The 24,989-nt window shown below is 38.8% G+C and overlaps 1 protein-coding gene across 1 annotated transcript; it reads right to left on the bottom strand.

Annotated features, from left to right (window-relative positions):
- Window positions 1–661: 661 nt before the first annotated feature.
- Window positions 662–3,498, bottom strand: LOC130932628 (putative disease resistance protein RGA1). Its single transcript, XM_057861986.1, has one exon. It carries the CDS (start codon window positions 3,437–3,439, stop codon window positions 866–868), a length of 2,574 nt encoding a protein of 857 aa, XP_057717969.1. The 5' UTR covers window positions 3,440–3,498; the 3' UTR covers window positions 662–865.
- Between the last annotated feature and the right edge of the window lie 21,491 nt (window positions 3,499–24,989).

The raw sequence follows: 24,989 nt of genomic DNA, 5'->3' as shown, positions 1-24,989 counted from the left end.
TATAAATAAAAGATTCTATCTCCTCTGTTTCTCTCCAACTTTTTCTCCTCTTCTTTATAGTTTGATGTTTTAATTCAGCACTTGTGAATAGGTCAAGAAATACAAAACATATATAGCAACACATTTAAATGTGTACAATCGGCATATCAAAATTATGTATAAGCTTATCACCGTTAGCTTTATAAATTATAAATTACAAGTGATTATCATCAAATAAAATGGAGCGACCACTAAATTTATTCATAAAAATTTCACAATATTTAACTATCAATGCTAACTATTTACTCAAATATAGTTGCTAGTATTTGTATTTGTATTATTCATATTTTGACTAATTCTGTTCTCCATTTTTCTCATCCTATTGATCTTATCCTTACAATATTTGCCAGCATCCATTTTTCTTTTTCTGTCTCGTCTTTATTTTATATCTAATCAATATTTTGCTATGCTTTTGCAATGTACCTACTCACCTGGTGATCATCACACCAAATAAAATGCTATCCAAGTTCTTGAGAAATTCCACAATTTCAATTACCTGTGCTAAGTATTTACTCAAGTATGTTTCAGCAACTTAGATAATGTCATGCATGCATTTCCTTCCTTGTGATTGTAACTTAATATCTAATTTCTAGAGAATTTCATTAGAGACAACACTAAATCAGACTTCATGAATTACCATTTTGAATTACAAAAGAACATACAGAAACTTGAAAAACCACTAAAGACATATAGTTCGAAACAAAACAAGCACAATAGTGTACATTATGGAAACTGATGAAGAAACAGAACGCAGTTTGACTCCAATCCGGGTTGTCAAGACAATTCTTCTTCATCTTCCATTAGCTACTCCATCTTCAATTCTTCATTACTTCCTAATGTCAGTATGCTTGATGTGAGATATCATGGGCCAGCACTCTCCAACTTGTGGCTCGTATTTTCTATATAACTCGGTGCAATTTAAGATTCGCAAAACTTGGAGACTTGTTAGACGGTGGATATCACTGGGAAGAGACTTCAATTTTGGACAACCGGCCATAAAAAGAAATTTCAAAGAACTCAGATTTGACAGCCATTCGGGCAGTACCTCCAGCTCGTAGCAACCTACAATCGCCAAAGTTTGTAATGTGCTTGCATATTGTTGGAGAGAATGAGGCAATGTTACCATTTCTGAAAGAACAATGGTTTTTAACCTCAAGACAGCATTAGTATCCTCTGATCTATCAAGCCAATCTTCATTGGCCACACCGCTGATTACCAAAGTTTCTAACTGAGGAAAATGGTGAGTATCAAGTGGCAAAGACTTTAGATTCACACAGTCAATAACTTGCAAAGTTCGAAGTGTAGGCAATCTTGTCTCAACAAACAAGGACTCCAAATTATCACAATCTTCGACACACAAAGATTCAAGACAATTCAACTTTGCAATGTCACTCTCTGGCAAAATAGATTGCTTTGTGGTTATCTCCAATCTTTGCAGGCTGATCAACTTTCTTAACTTTTTCGGTACAGTTTCAAGATTTGAACACCCATCAAGAAGCAGAACTTGCAAATTTTGGAGCTTGCAAATAGAATTAGGGAGCCTCTTTATTCTTTTATTATTCCAAAGAGAAATAAATCTTAAATGTTTCAACTTACCAATTGACTCAGGCAAAGTCTCACATGTAGAATCACTTAAATCCAAATATCGCAGGTATTTACAGTTTAACACCCATGCATCCAAGAAAGCTTCACTGGCTCCCTGATTGTCAACTGGAAACAGAATGCTTCTCACACCTTGTAAGCTTGTCTTGATGGAACTGTAAGGCAAACCATTCTCAACAAAAGACAAATGCAGCACATTTTCTGATATATCCTGCGTGTTTGAACTGACCAATTGACACATATCTCTTGCAACATATACTGCAAGATCATGCACTAAATCATGCAGTTTGAATCCATAAAAGGTGCCAAAGTCAAGAGCATCATTGAGAAAAGATCTTGTCATTAAGTCACTCAAATATTGGTGTGCAACGTCTAGCATTGTTTTATCTTTGCTTTGCAATGGAAGCAAACCTGCTGCCCCCCAAAGTGAAGCAACGTCAAAAGAAATAAATGCATGATTCTTTGGATAAAGGGAGAGCAAAGCAAAGCATTGCCTCAAATGGGATGGCATTTCATCATAGCTTAATTTTAAAGCAGGTAAGATATCATCCTCTTTTTGTGGCAAATTCCAAATCTCCTTGTCTCTCAATGATTCCCACTCTTGTCTCTCGTGTTTGGAAAATAGTGAACTTCCCAACGTTCTCACCGCTAAAGGAACTCCTTTGCACTTGTCTACGATTTCTCTTGCAATCCTTATCAAATCTGGATATTTTCCCTCTTCTCCTTCTTTAAAAGCCCATCTAACAAACAATCGCAATGAATCCTCTGGAGAAAGACTTTTTAAATGGTGCGAGTAGGCAACGGTACCCATCATGGAAGCGATGGACTGGCTTCGTGTTGTGACTATAACTTTGCTTCCTTGAGCACCCACTGAAATGAGATGTTGCAGCTCAACCCATTTAACACGATCTTCATTCCATACATCGTCCAAGACTAGGAAAAACTTTTGACCCACAAGCATGTTTCTTAGACGATATTGCAATTGATCAACCTCTAATTCTTTTAAATTTTGCTGGCCCGGAAGAGCACCAGTAGAAACAAAATTGCTAGCAGCATTGATGATCTTAATAATCAATTGCTTGATATTAAAGTCATCAGACACACACACCCACATTTTCAATGGAAAGGAGTCAATTATCCTTTCATCATTGAAGACAAGCTTAGCAAGAGTGGTCTTTCCCAAACCTCCAATTCCGACAATGGGAATCACAGAGATATGTTTAGAGACAGCATTGTTGTCAAGACTCGGTTCCATCAAGAGCTTTATGATCTTTTCTTTATCATAATCTCTTCCTATGACATCAGACTCAACAACATGGGAGTAAGTCATTTCCCTCCTATGCACAACTCGCCTATCAACATCAATTACTTGAAGCCCAAACTTATCTCTATCAGCCGCGACTCTATCTAATCTCTTGCTAATATCTTTGATCTGAAGAGCAAGCTTATAACGAAACACAAGTGGATTAGAACTCGAGAAGAAGCGGCCTACCTTGTCCTTGGAAGTGCCGTAGTTTCTGATGACTTGCTTCCGCAGTGTTTCGCTGTCAACTTCGTCAAGCAAGTTCTCAGCATCATAGAAGATGAGTTTGATATGCTTCAGCCACTCCCGCAGTTCGTGGTTGTGCTCCTGCTTCTGCTCAGCATCCAACAGCACAGCTTTCACATATGAGAGACTGCTTTTCAAGTCTTGGAGGTCATCGTAGACACCAACCACCCGAGACGCTTCTTGGTATGCACGAGAAGCAAGCTTAGTTATGAGTGATTCAGCGATGCTGAAGATGAATGATTCAGCCATGATGGTTAATCTAAGAAAATATGAGAGAGTATGCAGAAGTTGTGAATGCAAAAACACAGTCAGAGTCTTCAATCTTTATAGCAGCTAAGTCTATGAATTACAATTTTAAAATCCAAAGTCTTCTTGGATCATTGGATGCTAATGCAGTTTTTTATTTCACTAGAGTTTAAAGACTTAACCAATCACATATTAAGAGATTAATGTAATTGCCGGAAACACGCCATCATCACATGAAGCAAACTCAAGTGTCTTTAAAATATTCGTTAAACAAATTATTTAAAACATGTTAAATTAATATCACAATTCATAACATTATATATTTATATGTATTTTCAAAAGACTAAATTATAAATTGATATTCTTTTTTCATTATTATTTAATTATTCGTATGAATACTATGTGCACATTTTAACTAAAATAAAATCCTTTGTTTTAATACAAAGAGATAAATAATTATAGCATGACCCATTGAACTTTTTCTTTTTTATTGGATTATTAGATGTGAAATCTCCGACCATGATTATGTGTTATACATTGCTATGCACATTTACAACATTTTGTGAACCAAGAAGGATATTACCCACTGATTTACGAGATTTTTTTTAGATAAATAAAATAAATATTTTAACTATTGAAATAGATGATTCGAAGAATTTTTATTGATTTTTTGTAACATTATTTATCTAGTTTACAAAATAAATAAGATAAACATAGGCGTATTTTATTTACACTATAAACGAAACAAGACATACTCAGATCAATGCATTACATGTGCACACATATTATGTGAGGAAGAACGAACTCCACATATCTCGTTTACACAAAATACGAACAAACTAATTTTGTTTATTGTGTAAACGAAATATAGTACGATAAAAATCAATCCTTCTTCAAACATCTCATAAAAACCAATCCTTCTTCAAATGTTGGTATTCTCCACAAACATCTCAATCCTTCTTCAAATGTTAGTATTCTCCACAAACATCTCAATCCTTCATCTTTTTCGTTTTTCTTCTAAAAATTTAGTAAAAATGTCTAGTGCTGACCATGAAGGGATCTGACACTTAGGAGCTCCTCTACGTACTCCCATGTCGGACGCCAGTACCAAGTCTGGAAGTCACGCAAGCACTCACCCACTGGCTCTCCATTTGTGCGTAACCCGAGGTGGTACGCAACATCCTGCAAGGTGATGGTGCACTCACCCGGTGGTTGGTGAAAAATGTGGATCTTCGGACGCCAATGCTCAACGAATGCAGTGATTAGGGAATTGTCAAACACGAAGTTCTTGAGTTGTACCGTGTCGCCAAACTCAGCTTTTCTCAGGCAAAAAACAATGACGTTCGACGGTGTAGGAATGTGACTCACCCGCCTAGGTAGTAGTAGGCGAGGCCTCTGTTTAAAAAATAAAACTTTGTAAAAATTTAGATTTCAACCTAAGTTCTTTAGCATATTCAAATTTAAAACTAAAAATATAAAATTCGACTTAGAAATAAAAACACAAAAATAACATAACATAATAACCAGGAATAAACAGTAATTAATAACATTTCTTTTATTTATTTAAAAAAATTAATAAATAAATAAATAATTAATTAAATTAAATTAATTAATAAATTAACTTTTACAATAAATAAATTTGACACCTAACAAATGTTAATAACTTACCTACTAACCTATTTTATGTTATTTAAAGATAATCCATTCTACTCATGTGTCAACACTAAATCTATAAAAATACTCTAACTATAATGACATACGCTTATTAATTTAAAAGATGAAAACAATACTAACTTCAAAATCGATTCTCACAATGTAATAACTATCGTTCAAGCAGTTGATATGTCTGAGTCCCGTGCGTCTACACCTGTCATAACAATGTAAATAAATAAGGGCCAACACATATTTCTTTGCACTTTCTCTCATACTCATAGGTTTCTATTGTTGTAGGCTTGTAGCGAATGAGAGGAAGAAAGATCATATAAATAAAAAAAATAAATAATTATAAAAATGACCAAAATTTTAAAAGGAATATAAATCATTGATATAAAGATTATAAAAATAAATAAATAAGTAATTAAAGATATATGTGTATTTTTAACAAAAAAAAATGGTTTTTTTTAAATATTATAAATATTAATTTTTTAAATAATTTTGGTATTAAATTTTTTTTAATAATTAAATTTTTCTAACAATTTCTTAAAATAATTTTTCCTAATTTATTTCTTTTTGAATAATTTAAAAAGCAAGCTTTGCTGTCAGTGATTCAGCATAGCTTGAAGATGAGTGATTCCGCCATGGATTTGAAAGAAGAAATCAGATAGTAATGTAATGCAGAATAAATTGAAGATGCTAAAGTAACTTTAGGTATCAAAAGTAGTGTTACTCAACAATGGATTCAATGTCAAAAGTGCATGAACTGAAATACCAAATAGCGTTGATACCATTATATTCCACAACGTGAAACATGCCCATGCAGAAGTTGTGAATTGATTCTAGTGCTTTTTCTTTTCTTTTCTTCTTTGCTTCTTCAGTGTATTTTTGCTTCTTGATTGTACTTTAAGCCAAATATAGTATAAGAGGAAAGTAACGCATCTAACAGTAGAGCCTGTCATTATATTTTTCTGAAAAATTTTTACTTAATAGCTTCGAATAATTTTGATAAACGAAAGAGAAAAAAAACTAATAGCAACAATGGAGATGGATCATAGATGTGAGAACTTTTTATTTTTGATATTAGAATAGTAATGGTGTTTTTTTAAAATGTTAACTGTTGGAGTGTTATTCTCAAATGTGAAATGTTTAAATAAAGAAGTAGAAATTAGATTGTCCCATATGTTAGAAGTACAGAAATTAGACTTTCGATTTGTGTTAAAAAAATAAAAAATTTTGAGATCGAGAAATCAAACCCTCCTATTTGTGATTTTTGTACATCCCATAATTTTAAAAAATACCAAAAATTACAATGTTAGAGTATATCACTACTTCTACTTTTATATAAAAAAAGAATACGGTGAGAAAAAAAATTACCCAACTAAAACCATTACCATTACTTTCAACTAAATACACAGTTGTTAACATTAAAAACCATAGGTCCAAAAAAAACATTAAAAACCATTAAGATCATATATAGTTAGTTAACCATTAAGAATAAAATGGCAGTTTTGGACTAATATGCTCAGTTTGAGTTTATGTTAACCATCAAAAAATAAAATAAAATAAAATAAAATGGCAGTTGCTAGTAGATACCTATCTCCAAAGGAAGTGAAGCTGTTCATAACTAGCTAATATAGAACAGAATTAGGAGATCTCTTTATTCGTCATCTTAGTGTATTGTTCAGTTGTATAAGCCAAAATAGGCTTTTTTATTTAAATAAATTAATAGGAGAACTAAATTACTTGATTCCTCTAAATGGATTTTAAAAACGTAATTCTCCTAAATCATATAATATATAAATCGTCTTAGATTTTTGTGTTTTAAATAATATATGAATCATGTTACCTTGGGACGATTTATGCATGAAATGCATTATTCAAAAACACATAAATCGTTCCAGGCCTTTGTGTGTTACAATATATATATAAATCGTCCTAGGTCACCATGAATTATGTTTTTTATCCTAAAGCTCATTGCCCTAGCACCATTTACGTACAAGTAGCCACCCCTCAAGACCCTAGCACGATTTATATGTTACTATAATAAGACACATTAGACTGGGACGATTTACATTCAAAAACACAAAGCTCATGATCATGGAAGATTTATGTGCTAAAAGAGACTATAAATAAACGAGAACAATGTATATCGAGCCATAGTTAAGTTGAGGGTTTTGGAAAGATAGCTGAGAGTGTGTTTTTGCTAGCTCATCACCGAAAAAAATGAATGAAAATACAAGTAAGGGTGTAACGTTTTTTTTTTGTGTCTAAACAAGGAAAGAAACAAAGCAAAAACTATCCTAAATCCGAGCGGATGATTTGTTGGAAATCAACACAAGGCTCAAACCAAATAACATGATTAGAGTTACTCTTGGCACCATATTTAGCTATCCAATCCACAGCTCTATTTGCTTCTCGGGGCACCCATTCAACGTGAACAAGCCAAGGACGAGATAGAAGCTCCTGAATCTTGTGAACCAAATCTGTTACTTTAGATGAATACCCACTTATAAGCTCATGCATGATGGGCAGAATGTCAAGGCAATCCGTTTCTCATATAATATTCCTCAAACCGCAATCCCAAGCTAAAACCAGCCCCTCCAAGAAGCAAATAATTCACATCTGATGATAGACCAATGGGGAATGCTTCCAGAGCAGCCCGAGATCCAATCTCCCTTAGAATCTCTAATAATACACCCAAATCCCGCTAAATTTGAATCCATATACAATCTTGCATCACAATTAACTTTAAAACTATTGCCTACCGGTGAGTTCCAACACAGGCAATTTCGGAGAGACCTAAAGGCATTGTTTCGATTCCTGTAAACCTGTAAGTCCTTGGCAGTAATTCTGGCCAAGACAACAACCTTGTGGTCTGTCCAAGGGTTGTCAATATTGAATATGTCATTGCACTTATGTCTCCATACCCACCAAAGCCCTGCACCAAAGGACGCCTCATTGTTAGCCAAGGCCTTCCGAAACCACTCTTCAAGAGCAGTACCAGCCGTCGAGTCCAGGATACTAGGATCCAACATATACCAAATTGCCTTTGATCGTTCACAGTCTCTAAGGCAATACTCCATAGTCTCCTGCGCCTTGTTACATCTCTTACACATATCTAAAGAAGCTAAATGCCGCTTGAATCGAAAGGTCTCAGTTGGTAGAGCATCATGTAAGCCAAGCCACATAGTAAATTTGAACTTCTCTAGAATGTTTGTATTCCACAACCAGTTCTAATTACTATTGGCATTCCAATTTAATGTTTTCTTTAATAACCATCTGTAACCCTCTCTTGCACTATACTTTTTTGTTGCTGCAGGCCACCACTCCCACTGTGGCTCCAACTCAGTCGAACTAGGATATCTCAGACCACAAATAAACTGCTTAATCTCATGCGAAATAGGTGTGATAACACTATCAACCTCCCAATACACCCCTTTCCACAAGTCAGCCACCATGAAATCTGTTTCAGAAATATGTACATAAGGAACAAGGTTGCAAAGCTTACCAAAAGGAGTCCACTCATCATACCAAACTGATTTGTGGACATCTCCAATATTCCAATGAAGCCCTTCCTTGAGATGCTCATAGGCACTAACAATGTTCTTCCAGGTAGCCGATGAAGAATTTCTACTATTTCCGTTCATACCAGATTGATTCCTGAGATATTTATGCTTCAGAACCTGCACCCATAACTTCTCACTATGATTTAAACAATCCCATACCAATTTTTCCAGAAGCGCCATGTTAGCACAGGAAGTATCCCTAATACCCAATCCTCCTGCTATTTTAGGAGTTATGGCGATCTCCCACCTGACCAGAGGTAGCTCTTTGCCAGTCGCTTGGCCTTTCCACAAGAACTGTCTCATCAAGGAATCAATTTTATTACATGCATACTTCGGGAGAAGAGAAATTTTTATTTCATAAACCAGGATAGAGGCCATAACCGATTTAACAAGACAAAGCCTCCCTGCCTTATTCAGCAGGCATCCTTTCCAACTGGAGAGCTTCCTCGAAATTTTTTTAATAACCTCCTGAGCCGTCTTCCTGGAAGCTCCGGCATGACCGATGTTAATTCCCAGGTATTTACCCAAATCATTGCAGAACCGGATGTTAGAGACCCCTGAGATAACCTCTTTTCTCCTCTTTGACACCCTCTTGGAACACTGGGCCTTTGACTTATGAAGATTTACCTTCAAACCTGACGCTCTAGAAAACAAGTCCAAACAATGCATGACCTCTATTACTTGAGCTTTCGATGCCTTACAGAAAAGCAAAAGATCATCTACAAACATCAAATGAGAGAGTCGTGGTCCGTTCCTAGAAACCGCAACTGGGTTCCACAAACCTTGGGAAACTCTATGAGAGATAAAACAGGCAAGCATTTCCATACAGAGTACAAATAGATAAGGAGACATAGGATCTCCTTGCCTCAACCCTCTCTTTGGATTGAAATTTTGGAGCCTGTTCCCATTCCACAAAACTGCCAACGAAGAGGAAGTCACACAATTCAATATAAGATTAATGGTAGCCTTTGGAAACCCAAACTGGACCAAAGTAGCTTCCAAAAAATGCTAGTCTACCTTGTCATAAGCTTTTTCCAAATCAATCTTGAATGCTGTGGTCCCTTTTTGAGACTTGGTGTTCCTCATGAAGTGCATAATCTCCTGAGCAATGATAATATTCTCTGTGGTTCCTCTTCTTGCAATGAACCCTCCTTGCAAAGGACCAATGATCTCCGACAAGAAAGGTCTAAACCTGTTAACTAGAACTTTTGTGACAATTTTATAAATTACATTACATAAGCTAATAGGCCAAAACTCCCGTAAGGAAGAGGGAATTTCCACTTTAGGAATTAGAACAACGAGAGTATCGAAAATAGCTGCATTCATTGGCTCACCCTCAAAGGCTCGCTTGACCAGTCCACACACATCGTTGCTAAGAGAGTCCCAGAACTCTTTGTAGAAAATTGCTTGAAATCCATCTGGCCATGGGGCTTTAAACAAACTCATGGTCATCACAGCTCTTTTAACCTCTTCAGACGTCACCGGTTCCACTAACTTTTGACAAGCCTCAGTACTAAGAGACGGGCAAGGAAAAGGCCCCATGGCGTCCAGGTCAATATCCTCCCTTGTAGAAAAGAGTTTTTGAAAGAAAGAATTTGCCACCATTTCTAGAGTCGTAGTCTCCGTTGCCCAAGACCCATCCTCCAAAAATAACCCATGAATTTGTTCCTCTTTCTCCTGATTGCAGATGAAAAAAATTTTGTATTTCTGTCTCCACATCTCACCCATTGTTCTCTAGATTTTTGATACCACAACAGTTCTTCTTGAAGAAGGACAGCATTCAGTTCCTGATGCAAAACTTGCTCTTTGATCCTAAGCTGTTGATCCTCCCGACTCTCCAGAGTAATTTGAACGTCATTCAAAAGCCTCTCCAACTCCCTTTTCTTAACAAAAATATTACCAAAAACCTTTTTATTGAAGCTAGTTGCATCTTTTTGAACCTCCAACAAACATTTGACTACATCCGGAGCTCCTCTATTCCAAGCTGTATCAACAACATTCCTAAAAAGAGGATGAGTCATCCATGCAGCCTGGAATCTGAACGGACGATGGCCCTTGGTAGCCCTCTCTGCCATCTTGCACCTAGTGAACAACGGGCAATAATCAGAGTGAAGGCGCGCCAGCACTTCAGTATAAGCCTCCGGAAACATTAGTCGTCAGTCCTGGTTGATGACTGCTCTATCAAGCTTCTTAGCCACCTGCACCCCACCTTTCACCTTCCTGTACCAAGTGAATCTTCTCCCAATAGCCCCCATATCAAACAGTCCACAATCCTCCAATGTTTCCGCAAATTATTCTGCTCTAGCAAGTCTAAACTGCCCCCCTCTAACTTCACTCTGCAACAGAACATCATTAAAGTCCCCTAACACAATCCAAGGTCTGTGGATCATATTAGCAATCCTTGTCAAGTCACCCCACAGTTTTTTATGCCGATGCATATGCGGATTAGCATACACCGCACTGCAGTAACTAGATGTATTGCCCATAGTGATTTCAAAACTGATACATTGATCAACTACATCCAATACTCTCACAGAAATATTTGAATTAGAACGTAGAACCCAGATACCCCACTATGACCATTAGCCTCAACAATATCAACACCCCGGTAACCTAGATTATTACAAAAAGTTTTCATCCTCTCGAAAGCAACATGGGTTTCAAACAGAATGAAAAAAGTAGGGTAAAATTTATTCACTAACTCTTTACTATGAACCCGGGCCAATTTATTAGAGGCCCCTCTAATATTCCAAAATAGAAAGCTTAAATCTAAATAATCCATAAAACAATTGTATTGTAAAAAGGACCAACCTCAGCCGAAGTCCCTAACGAGATGATGAAGATCCACCATCATATCCCCCTGAGACTTGCTTGTCCTTGTCTGGTTGTTTCCTGGTTTGTCTGTGTCCCTCCACTGACAACCCTTCCAATTCGCTGATTTGCTGCTTGCTGGTGTCGCCAAAGCAGTCCGGAGTCGACGGTAAATTCTGCAAAGAAGAAAGGCGCAACCTCTTGTGTCCGTTTTTGATAATGGCAGTGAAAGTCGGCACCGCAACGGAGACAGCTTTGCCCTTCACCCCTTGCTGTTTGGAAGATACCATGCGTGCTTTAGATCCGCTAACTGACCCGGTCTTCACCCCTGATTCGACTCCTCTCATACGTAGCCCAAAGTCATGGTTCTGGTCAATTTTCTGATTTGAGCGCACCGGCACTTTGTCTTTAGAGGTTTGTTGGGCTGTGTTTTATTGGCTCAATTTTCCTCTTCTTTTTCCGCTGACTTTGGTCCAGCCAGCCTCATTTTCTAAATGCTGGGACCCCACTTCCTTCCCATGCAACGTATCACCTAATTCCTCCCCAATTTCTGCAACTATCACTGAATCTTTGGGATTGCATCCAAATTCAAAAATTTTTTTCTTTGAGGCTTCCTGTTGCTGCACCACCCGGGTCGCTGTCTCGGTCACTGATGTTTCCTTTCGATCTATCCTTTCCGACTCTATCAGGGTCATTCTGCAGTTAGTTGCTGGATGCCCGAAACAATTGCACTTGTCACAAATAAGGTGTAAGTATTCATACTCCACCTTATATTCAAACTCATCGGCAATCACACTCCGGACCACCGGCAAACCAAGATTAATTTGCACGCAAGCCCGAGTAAATTTTTCCCGCTCCGCCAACTTAGTAACCAAATCCACCTTGACTGGTCTCCCCACAGCGGAAGCAATTCTCATCATGGCTTTATCCTGATAGTACTATATGCTCAAACCAGAGATTCGAATCCAAACCATAGTCTCTCCGAAAGTGTCCTCACAAGGTTAAAATCCGGTGTCCATGGCTTGACCGCAATATAGTGACCGAAGATCATCCATGGCCCCCCTAGCAAAACCTTCTCTCGATCGTCCATATGATCAAATTTAACGAGGAAGTACCCAAAACCCACATCCAAGATTTCATATCCACCGGTGATCCTCCATACCCCTTTCAATTTGTGAAACATGGCCATGTAACTAAGGTTTTTTTCCAAGAACCTTAATCACAATTGCTTCCTTGTATGGTTCAGAAAGGATGTTCCTAGCCTCTTCGGAGAAGCAAACTCTTGGAGGCATAGGATCTCCTTGTTTTCCAGTGACCACTGCCATGGAATCCTCATCTATCTAGAGCGTCAGCCCGATTTATCCCTGGCTGCCGTAGAACCAATAACCTTGTCACGGAATGAAATCTTGGAAGTCACCCTAGAACTAAGGTCGCCCTTACTTGATCCCTCCTTCACAGATGCAAACCCTCCCACCCTTTCCCCCTTATCGCTTTCGATGGCATGGCTATCTTCTTCACCGTGTTTCACCCTCAAACGCTCTTTTCCGTTCTCTCCTTCTCTCATTCTCTTTGGTAGTGTTTGTTTTGAGGTACTGAGACAGAGACTGAGAGACTAAGACTCAGTATCGTGTTTGTTAGTTCAGAGACTGGTACTAAAATTTCTGTCTCTGTCTCTAAAATTTTAGTATTTCAGTACCTCCAAAAAGTAAGGACACAGGGGACTGAAATTTTTAAAGATGGAGACTGAAACTTTAATAACATTTTATATCTAAAATACTTTCATTTCAATTAATTAATTCCAATTTTACCCTTTGTGCAAATTAAATTAGAGTTTTATTCTTGTTTCAATTCCTGTCTCCCATTTGCACCAAACAGAATACTAAGATTTATTTCAATCTCTGTCTCTTAGTATTTGTCTCTCAGTCTCTGTCTTTACGTCTCTGTCTCTCCACCAAACGCTTTGAGTACGGAGTACGTGGGTGTAACGTTTAATAATAAATCCTTCAACGAATTTAGAAGATCTACGAAATAATATATTATAAAAGTAAATAAAATTACAATAATAAATAAATAAAATTCATATGAAGAAAACTAAATAAAAAAATAAAAAATTTTATACACAACATAAATATAGTACAATAAAAGATAAAAAAATATATATAAACAAAAAAATAAAAATAAAAATTTATACAACAATATTATCATATGAAAAAAAATGCAATAAAAATAAATAAAAAATCATATAAACAAAATCAAATAAAAATAAAAAAATTCATAAAAAATATACATATAAAAAATATAATATAGTAAATTATGAAAAAAAACTCATATGAATTAGGAAGTAGTATGTACTCTAAAAATACAAGATCAGAACACTAAAAAATAATATAAAAAATATTTATCATATAAATAAAAAATACAATAAAAAACATGAAAATCAAAATATGAAAGAGAGTATTAAAAGTAATAACAAAAATTAAAATATTTATCTTGACAGTGATTGAAACAAATATGAAAGATATTGATCGAAAAAAAATTGAAACTAATATTACTTTTATTATTTTTAGTACTTTCTTTCATATTTTGATTTTCATGTTTTATATTGTATTTTTTATTTATATGATAAAATATTTTTATATTATTTTTTTAGTGTTTTGATCTTATATTTTTAGAGTACATATTATTTCCTAGTCCATATGATTTTTTTTATAATTTACTATACTATTTTTTATATGTATATTTTTTATGAATTTTTTATTTTTATTTGATTTTGTTTATATAATTTTTTATTTATTTTTATTGTATTTTTTCATATGATAATATTGTTGTATAAATTTTTTTATTAATTTTATAATATTTTTATTTTTTTGTTTATATACATTTTTTATCTTTTTTTATTTAATTTTATTCATATAAATTTTATTTATTTATTACTGTAATTATATTTACTTCTAGAATATATTATTTCGTAGATCTTCTAAATTCGTTGAAGGATTTACGAACATTCTGACCTGCCTTTTATTATTAAATGTTACACTCTCACTTGTATTTTCATTCATTTTGTCCGGTGATGAACTAGCAAAAACACACTCTCAGCCATCTTTCCAAAACCCTCAACTTAACTATGGCTCGATATACATTGTTCTTGTTTATTTATAGCCTCTTTTATCACAAAAATCTTCTATGATCATGAGCTTTGTGTTTTTGAATGTAAATCGTCACAGCCTAATGTGTTTTATCATAGTAACACATAAATCGTGCTAGGGTCTTGAGGGGTGGCTAGTTGTACGTAAATCGTGCTAGGACAATAAACTTTTAGGATAAAAAACCTAATTCACGGTGACCTAGGATGATTTATATATATTTTGTAACACACAAAGGCTTGGAACGATTTATGTGTTTTTAAGTAATGCATTTCATGCATAAATCGTCCCAGAGTAATATGATTCATATATTATTTAAAACACAAAAATCTAGGACGATTTATATATTATATGATTTAGGAGAATTACATTTTCAAAATTCATTTAGGAAAAACAGATCATTTAGTTCTCCTATTAATTTATTTAAATAAAAAAGCCTCTGCTTGTTCTTCAACCTTTCTGTTCCTCTTGGAATTCTGGTTGCCACTTTTCTTTTCTTTCGTGCCTGTGGCTATGTACTTGGTATGTTTTTACCAATCACAAGTGATCATAAAAAAAAATGTAGTGTCATCTAAATTTATTCAGATATTCCATAATATTTAATTATCAATGCTAACTATTTATGCAAATATGTGACTCAACAATGAAAGCTAATAAACTTCTCATATATGCATGTCCTTCCTTGAGATCATAACTTCATGTCCTATTTAGAAAATTTCAACAAAGACAAACAGCTAAATCAAATGCATTATATTACAAATGAAGACTCAACTCTAGATATTCAAACCTTGTGTTACTTTCCTCAATAATATTATGACAAATGGAAGTAGATGAGGTGGATAGCATAACACTTATAATGATACCTCGCCAATGCGTGCAAAAGTTGCTGTTTTTTATTCTAGTGCTTTGGATGCTCGGGTCATCCAGATATTACACTTTGCAGGTTTCTTAACACTTTATGGATTAATTAATAGTAAAATTACTTTCTGAAAAATAATATATTTTTTAAATTCATTCATAATTTTTTTTAAATTAAATTGGTCTTTTAAAGATTATGAATTAATCATATTTGTCTTTTAGTTAATCTATTAATAATTTTTTTAAAGATTGATATTATAAAATATTAATTGATGACATATATAATACCTAATATGTCCAATTGGATATTGACTAAATATATTTATGAAAATTTATTAATTCAGTTATTTTCTCTAATTACAAAAACTATATTTTCAATATGACGTAGTAACTAAATTGATAGATTTTCGTAAACATATTTAGTCAAGGATCCAATTGAAAATGTTATATGTCATGTATGCAATCAGTTAACATTTTCATACCATTAATTGTTGACAAAAATTGTGAGTGGAGTAATTAAAGGACAGATATAATTCATTCGTAATCTTTAAAGGACTATTTTGACTAAAAGAATCTTTCAGAGACATTTAAAAAATGTCTTATCTTTTAGAATGCATTTTTTTTTCATATCATGATAAGACAAGACACTAAACAATACATAAAAGACAAAGACACAAAATTTAGTATTCTTGTATTATGTTAGATAATAAAGTAGAATAAATTATAAAAATCTAATCTATTCTCTCTTTTTTTCATTCAAAAAATTTGAGAAGAAAAATATAATGATAAAAAGTATAATTATGAAAAATTAACAAGAATAATAAAAGAAAAAATAAAAAATAAGTTATGTTCCTTGTTAGTGTCTCTGTGTCTTTCTTATTAGGATGGATATAAAATACACTAATTCAGTATCTCTGGACATAATATCTTTGTCTATGTTTCATTTGTCAAAGTGTCTCTGTCTTAATATCCCGTCTCTGTAAATAAACGCAGCCTTAAAAACTAATTTGACTATTATCCCTTACTTTACCGTTCATATTAGATAAGTTTGTTGGCTAATTTTTTCTTATATGATTCACACATGTGAGTTACGTTGGGTTATGGAGTTTTGTGGTGATATACACTGCTGTGACGATGTTACTTTTTGGAATTAAGGGGGGAAGAAATCGGACCGTCCGATTTCTTTGCAGAGAGAGAAAGGAACACAAATCGGACGGTCCGATTTGTGTGAAGCAGGAGTTAGGGTGGACTGAAATCAGACCCACTGATTTCTTGGCTTGAAAAATTTTTTTAATGCGAGAGAACACTAATCGGATGGTCTGATTTGTGTTCTGAAAAAATTTGAAATGGCAGCACGCAGTCGGACCGTCTGATTTATTTGTTTACGTATACATAAACCAAAATTTCACAGAACTCCCCACTTCTTCTTCTTCATCATGAGTTTCAACTCTCAGATCATGTTCTTCCTCTGTTTTCATTCTTCTCCTCCGTTCTTTCAGAAAAAAATAATAGTAAGATTGAGAGTGTTTAATATACATATATTATTAAGGATGATAGAGTTATCTTGAAAATATATTGTTATGGATAGATTTTATTACAAACATATGAGGGAGTTCAATTTGTATGTGAAAATCCATTAGATGTTGTTATACCGTTCACATTGTCATTTGAGGAATTAAAAGGTGTGATTTGTGAAAAGATAGATTCTCAAATATCTAGGAGAGTATCATGTATTTTGTACAGGTATCCTTTATCTGTGTTTGGTGGGTTCGTTCAATTTCAAACCAAATACGTAACGGATGAAGCGAGTATGCATGAAATGTTTTCAATGTATATTGAAAATCGCCACCGAATGTCGTGCATCGACCTGTATATTGAGTTCGAGCAATCTGAAGCGGACCTAAATATTAAATTGGAAGATTATAATAGTGATAACGAGGAAGAATTTGAAAGTAACTATATGAGATTATTGGTCCATGTGAAGACAAAGATGAAGATGACGGCATTATGAACGCATATATGGCAGAAGTTGTAAATGCACTAGCAAACCCACATCCGTTTTAGGAGCCTTCTTTTTATGCGGTCGTTGGATTTGGAGGCTATGCATGCGTCGGAGTTTCCCCAATATATAAATGCAGGTATATAAAGAAAGATAACTGTGTGATAGTTTAAAGTAGTAGATCAACAAAGTCAGATGAGTAATATATGTAATCTGTGAATTATAATTTGTGATCATAGCATTTGATTACTTTATTAGTTATTAGTTCTTTATTATAGATTATATTTACTAGTTCTTTATATAGATAAAATAGCTATAATATAGACTATTATAATTATATCCGTTAAAATGTATTTATCAATTGTTTATATAATAAATAATTTATTACTGTATACATAATAAATGATTTATTACTTATAATATATAGAGAGATTTTAATTGTTAAGATATATATTTATGAATATATATCCTGCGGTGTGATTGTAGCAGAGCTTCTTGCTGTGATGGATGGTGAATTCACGGTGAAAATAAAATTCAGTTTGAGGGAGGCAGTAATCAAGGTAATGAAAGATTATACCATCTGTAGAGGTGTAGACTATCGGGTGTATGAGTCGGAACTGATGATATTCTATGCTAAATGTATACAATATGACGCAGGTGCCGGTGCCGGTGGTGGTGCAGTGGTGCTGGTGGTTGTTGCTATTGATTCTTCTGATTATGAACTGGAGGACCTTTTGGATTCTCTTGAAATACGAGGTCCGACAATTGCAAGTGGGCACCGAATGCTCCTTGGTACCAATGCATGTAAATTTTCAAAGGATAATGTAAATGCACCAAGTCATCAGCAAGAATGTGACTATACCGATTGGTCCATTACATCACCCAAAAAGAGTAGGTGTCGAACCAATCTTGATTCTTAGGTCCAGTTAGTACTTCGCCGTGTGATGTACCTAAATTTCGCTCTTGATTAGGAACGCCCTGGATCAAGCCAAATTGCCTCCTGAAGCTATCGGATGCATGCCACTCGATGCATTCAAAAGATATAAGTGGCACCGTGGCACTCCAAATAACAAAATGATGACGGATGTTTAAAGAAATCACGTTTGGCTCAATGCATTCAATGCCATAAGCCTGCCAAACAAACTGAACACATCGAAACTATCAGATGATTACACAACAATTAATTCATTTACCAAACAAAAGCAGGTACTAATTTTTTACAACGTACATGTCATTCTTGCAGATCATCCAACAACATCTTGTAGTGTGCAAGCGAATGATATTGGTAAGCATAGTTTTTACGATCCTAGTTACACCACCTGCCGTCAGACAATCTCTTGGTTAACTTATTTTGTAAAAAATAAAATACAATTTCTAGTACTTCTTTCAACGCATACATTAATTCATTTTACCTGTTTGCAGTCGGAAACACTCGAGGATTGCCGGAAATCGGCACAAGAAATGGTAGACGGATCCAAGCCCAAGTAAGCAATAGTGTCAGTGGACTATCCATCTCCTTGCAGTCGATACGAGTTGCCCTACACAATGATCTATACAAGTGTGTGAGGCATGCCGAATCCCAACTAAACTATATGATCCCAACAAAGTTACGGAGCAAAGGCTGAAATTTTCAGTGCACCGCTGCACCCGACTTGTCTCCAAACAGAATTGTCCCAAATAACAACATTATGTGACACTTTACATACCTCTTGTACAGTAGTCGGGTTCCGAACAGGTCGGGTGGTTAGATGTAGGGGGAAGGGCGCCTTGGCTTGGGTCGCACCGCTCGCGAGTTGTCGAGTAGCCGAGCATTGGAGCACTTGGTCGTGGAGAGATGTTGAGGGGGGGTGCCACCTGCAAAGACACTCCGACGCTCAAGTCAGCAATGTGCAGGCGAGCAGAATGATAGGGGAGAGAATATGACGTACCTCGTGGGAAGAGCCAATCTTCCCCTTATATACATGTCAGTAGTGGGCCCCTCATGGGACAGGCCCATATCCCCAAGGACGTTACCCTGCAGCCGTGTGTGAGCCGTACAGGACGCGTGTCCGGGTCGGTTGGAGGGCGCGCGTCCGGGTCGGGTACTGCTTGGGTCGGGTCGACCCGTGCTGATTTTGGGCCGGGCCGTAACAGTGCCCCCACGCGCCAATGGTAGCTGTGGGGGCTACCAATGGCGTGTCGTCTCGCGTCTCGTCTGGTCGGTCGCTCGTGGGAGAGATGTGCCCCCAACGCGCGTGTCCCTTGGTTGCTCAAGCAACCGTTTCATCGCTTCGTTTCCTGCGCCGAGCATTGAATGCTCATAATGGGGTGAAAAAACCCCGTTTGAAAAGTCCCTTCTGCCCCCAGGTGTTTCGCGCTTTGGAAGCGGTTTTTAAACGATCAGTTTCGACGCTTCTATACCTTTTCACACTCCCTATTTTTCCTTTCTTCCTCCTTGCTACAAGATTTCAAGGTGTTGCTGTGGTGCCTCTGTTCGTCCTTCTTGCATTTTCCCAGACTCGCAATTCCATCTCCTTTTCATCAATTTAGGTAACTTTCTAATCAACCTCCCTTTTATGCATTATTTCTGTATGCTTGTTATTTGGTTCTGTTACTGTCGTGTGGCCCTGCTATGGCGGTTACACGCGTTAGAGGGGGGGAGCCATTCCAGGGTAGGCTTTTCCCTGTCCACCTCTAGTGTTTTGTCCTTAGTTGGGGAGTAGTGGTGTGGTTGAACTGAGCAACCGATCTACCGATCTCTTAGACTAACTGGATGATCCCCCCGTGTAGGTATGGCTCGCACGGTTTCCCGGGCTTCCGTTAACCCCGCGGCGTATGATCCGTATGCCTGGGTTGTTTCCGACGTGAAGGAATCACCCAACCAAATGGGCGAGGAGGAGCTCACCGAGTTCCGACAAGCCGGGTACTTGTGTGGCGGGACTGACGAGGAGGCCAATTATGACGTTTTCGTCCCGGCTCCTCACGAGCGATTGTACGAAATCAACTTCCATCCCCGCCAGGTCGCCGACTGGATGTGGTTCTACAAATCCATGTTCACTCAAGTCGGAGTTCGTATTCCATTTTCAGCCTTTCAAATGGCGCTTTTAAACCGGATTTCCGTGTCACCGTCCCAGTTGCATCCGAACAGTTGGGCCTCGATCCGCTGTTTCGAGATGGTCTGTGAATACCTCGAACTGCCGGTGTCCGTGGATGTCTTCCTCTTCTTCTTCACCCTCACAAACCCTTCTAAGGAGGGAAAACACAAAAAAGGGTTCATGTCCTTCCGAGCTGCCCAGGGTCGGAAGATTTTTGGTTTGTTCGAAGATTCCTACCACGGGTTTAAGGACAAATATTTTAAGGTCCGCCCTGCCAAAGGTCGTCATCCCTTTTGGTTGTCTTTGGAGGGGGTACGGCTCATCCCGACTTATTGGAGTTTCGGGGCAGGGTCCAATTCTTTCATTAAGGTGAATTATAGGAGTATGTCGAAGGTGGATAAGCAGATTGCCGAGGTGTTGATGGCAGTCTTTGGGAAGAACCCAGTAAATCCCCATCTTCTCATGGGTGACCGGGAGTCCGGTCGTAATTATATTTGTGAGGAGCTTTTTACTTTGCCCTTTGTCTTTTTTCCTTTTATTGATATTGTGTGGCGATTAACCGACCTTCTTTGTTTCCCTGCAGTGGATATGTCTGCGTCGGTAACGGGTCTTCCCGACTTGTTCCAAACATTTCTAGCTGCCGATGATGAGGAAGGTGACGAGCAAGCCGCCCCTGAAGGGTCTAATGCTCCCCCGGAGGGCCAGGATGCTCCCGAGCAGAGGGCCGCTACCGAAGGGATCGGCACATCGGCTCAAGGCGCCGCAACCGATGGTGACAAGGCGGTCGATGCTTCTCCTATCCGTGAGGTGATCGGGACTGGGGGTTCGGTGGCCAATCCGGACGATGAGGAGGAGGTGGTAGAGGTCCCCAGCCTGAAGAGAAAGAGGAAGAAGGCCTCCACGGCGTCGTCTAGCCCTGAGGGCGTCCTTACCGTGATGGAAAAGAATTTCGACGCCGGAAATTTCATTGACACCCAGCTGATCCCTGGAACCGAGGAGCATTTCCATGAGTCATCCCTTGCCGGGCAGGCGAGGTGGATGTACCGCACCCTCCTGCGTGGTGCGGTCATAGCTCGGAAGGCCGAGTTCGAGCTGTCCGGGATGGAGTCTCTCCGACGGAGGTTGGATTCCGCTGGGAAGGCCAATAATGAGCTAAAAAGCGAAGTTGAGACCCTTCGGGAGCAGCTGACTCAATCTTCAGAGAAATTGGATGCCGCCGAGAAGAAAGCCACCACTGCCGAGCAGAAAGCTACCGCCGCCGAACAAAAGGCAACAGCTGCCGAGAAGAAACAGAAAGAGTCGGATGCGACGGTTGAACGTTTGGTCGAGCGCGAGATGGCTTTGGAGAAACAGGTCGGCGCGGCGCAGAAGCGCGCGGCCGAAGTCGAAAAGGAGAAGCAGGCCGTGGAGGCTGAACTGGCAACATGGAAGGCTAAGTACAAAGACGTCGTCAAACAGGGCAAAGACGCGATTTTGGGCACTGAGGAAGCCCTGAAAGCTCAAATTAAAATCGTTGCCCCTGAGTTCGACACGTCGGCAATCGGTGTTTTTAAGATTATTAAGGATGGCCAAGTTGTCGATGTCCCTAAGAAATGAACTCCTTATTTCCTTGTTTTTCGTTTAGCCGTTTTATTTTGGCTTGTAAACAGTCTTGATTTCGGCCGTTTTGGCTTATGAACAATTTAATTTTAGCCGCTTTTATTTTGGCTTGTGAACAATGACTTTTTGGTCGCTTGCTCGTTTTGTCGCGATAAAGTTTTTCTTACTCGTCTGATTGCGTTATCGTTTCTATTAACCGTTTTTGGTTTATAGTCGTTTATACTGGCGGCCCGTGGTCTCTCGTGTGATTACTCATTACAACGGTAGTTGATGACCTCCGGGGTGATCAGTCCCGGGTCAGGTGTCGTCGTTAGTCGCGACGAGATGGTTTATCTGAAAAACGGAGACAAAATAGGGTGGAGAATTTGCACAAATATATCTTATTCGGTAACCACATAAAGGACTTGAAAGTTACTATAACTGACAAATTGACTACTTAGCTAGGTTAGCCGGCGTGTCGCTCCGTCCTCTAGGAGTAGAATCTTCTAAGGTTGTCCGCGTTCCATGTCCTCGGGACCTCCTTGCCGTCGAGCCTTTCTAACTTAAAGGCTCCTTTTCCCATCACCTTTTTGACTCTGTAGGGACCTTCCCAGTTTGCCGCTAGCTTGCCCTCTCCGGGGGTCGGTGGGCCGATATCATTCCGCCTTAGGACGAGGTCGTCAGGCTCAAATTCCCTCTTGAGCACTTTGGTGTTGTATCGCAGAGCTATTCTTTGTTTAAGCGCCGTTTCCGTCAAATGGGCCATTTCCCGGGCTTCATCTATCAGGTCCTTTTCTACAGTTTCCTCCACTCCTTTCAAAAGCAGTCGCGGACTCGGTTCACCGATCTCTACGGGTATTACCGCATCCACCCCGTACGTTAATCGGAAAGGAGTTTCCTTGGTGGAGGACTGCTCGGTTGTTCGGTAAGACCAGAGGACCGACGCTAGCTCGTCGGCCCAAGCACCCTTCTTATTGTCCAGCCTCTTTTTCAACCCTGAAAGGATAACCTTGTTGGCGGACTCCACTTGTCCGTTCGTCTGAGGGTGTTCTACCGAAGAGAACCTTTGCCTTATACCCAGGCCGCTGAGAAATTCTGTGAACTTCTTGTCAGTAAACTGCGTGCCATTGTCCGAGATGACGACTTCTGGTATCCCGAATCGTGTTATTACCTGCCTCCACATGAATTTTCTGCAACTGGCCGAGGATATGCTAGCCAGTGGTTCGGCTTCTATCCATTTGGTGTAGTAATCAACTGCCACTATGAGATATTTGACCTGCCCAGGTCCGACCGGGAAGGGTCCCAAGAGGTCGATTCCCCATTGGGCGAATGGCCGGGAGGTCGTTAGCAAGCTTAACTCGGAGGCCGGCGCTCTGGCAAAGTTGGCGTTCTGTTGGCACTTTACGCACTTTTTGACAAACTCTTTGGAATCTGCCATCATCGACGGCCAGTAGTATCCCGCTCGGATTAATTTCCTTGCTAGGGCTTTGCCTCCGATGTGATGCCCACAGCAGCCCTCGTGGACTTCCCTGAGGACGTAGTCCGTCTGGTCGGGGTGCAGGCACTTTAGTAGGGGTTGGCTGAGCCCTTTTCTGAACAGCTGTCCTTGGATGACGGCGTATTTGGCCGCTTCTCTCCTTAACTTCGCCGCATCCTTTCCATCACTAGGGGCTTGGCCGTGTTCTAGGAAGTTGGCGATGGGGTCTAGCCATGAAGGACTTAGGGTTGTCATGTGTAGTGCGATTGCTGGTTCTCTCGTCATGCCTTGGATGAGAGACCGGTTTCCCTCCCCTGGCTTTGTGCTGGCCAATTTTGATAGAAGGTCTGCCCGTGTGTTCCTTTCTCTGGGTACGTGTTGGACCGTGACTTCTTCAAACATCTGGCTCAAGCTTTTAACTTTTTCCAAGTACTTCTGTAACAAGGGGTCCTTGGCTTGGTAGCTGCCGTTTACTTGGGAAGTGACGACTTGGGAATCGCTGCATACTTCTAGCCTTCTTGCTCCGACCTCTGCCGCTAGGGTCAAGCCTCCTATGAGGGCTTCGTATTCTGCTTGGTTGTTCGAGATGGGAAACTCGAATCTAACCGACTGTTCGTATACAACCCCGATGGGGCTCTCCAGGATGATCCCGGCTCCTCCGTAGGTCTGGTTGGAGGCTCCGTCCACGTGGAGCTTCCACCGTGTACCCATGTCTTCTCCTGGGTCTCCTGTTACTTCAACCAAAAAATCCACCATGGCCTACGCCTTGATGGCTTGCCGGGGCTCATACCGTATGTCATATTGAGAGAGTTCGATGGACCAAGTCATCATTCTTCCCGCCAGGTCGGGTTTCTGGAGAACTTGCCGGATTCCTTGGTCCGTTCTAACGACAACTTGGTGACTTTGGAAGTACTGTTTTAACCTTCTCGAGGAAGTTAGGAGTGCTAAGGCTAGCTTTTCCAACTTGCTATACCTTAACTCTGCCCCTTGCAAGGCCCTGCTTATGAAATAGACTGGCTGTTGAGCCTTCCCGTCTTCTCGTACTAGAACTGCGGCCAGGGCTTCACTTGTTATGGCGAGGTATAGGTACAGTGGTTCTCCGTCCCTTGGTTTCCCGAGAATGGGAGGTGCCGCCAGGATTTCCTTGAAGTGTTGAAAGGCTTCTTCGCATGCGGGTGTCCATTCAAACGCCATCCCTTTCTTCATGAGGTTAAAAAAGGGCAGGGCCTTTGTCGCCGAAGCTCCGAGAAACCGGGAAAGTGAGGTCAATCGACCTGCCAACCTCTGGACGTCCTTGATACAGCCCGGGCTCTTCATCTGGAGTATTGCCTGGCATTTCTCCGGGTTAGCTTCTACCCCTCTCTGAGTTATCATAAATCCCAGGAATTTAC

This window comes from Arachis stenosperma, chromosome 6, assembly GCF_014773155.1.
Source record: "Arachis stenosperma cultivar V10309 chromosome 6, arast.V10309.gnm1.PFL2, whole genome shotgun sequence".
Taxonomy (NCBI): Eukaryota; Viridiplantae; Streptophyta; class Magnoliopsida; order Fabales; family Fabaceae; genus Arachis; species Arachis stenosperma.
Note: the sequence above shows the minus strand (reverse complement) of the source record. Positions and strands in the feature narration are given on the sequence as shown.

Bases quoted from the DNA above. Each gene is read 5' to 3' on its own strand.
- LOC130932628 (XM_057861986.1), bottom strand. From the start codon at position 3,439: ATGGCTGAATCATTCATCTTCAGCATCGCTGAATCACTCATAACTAAG.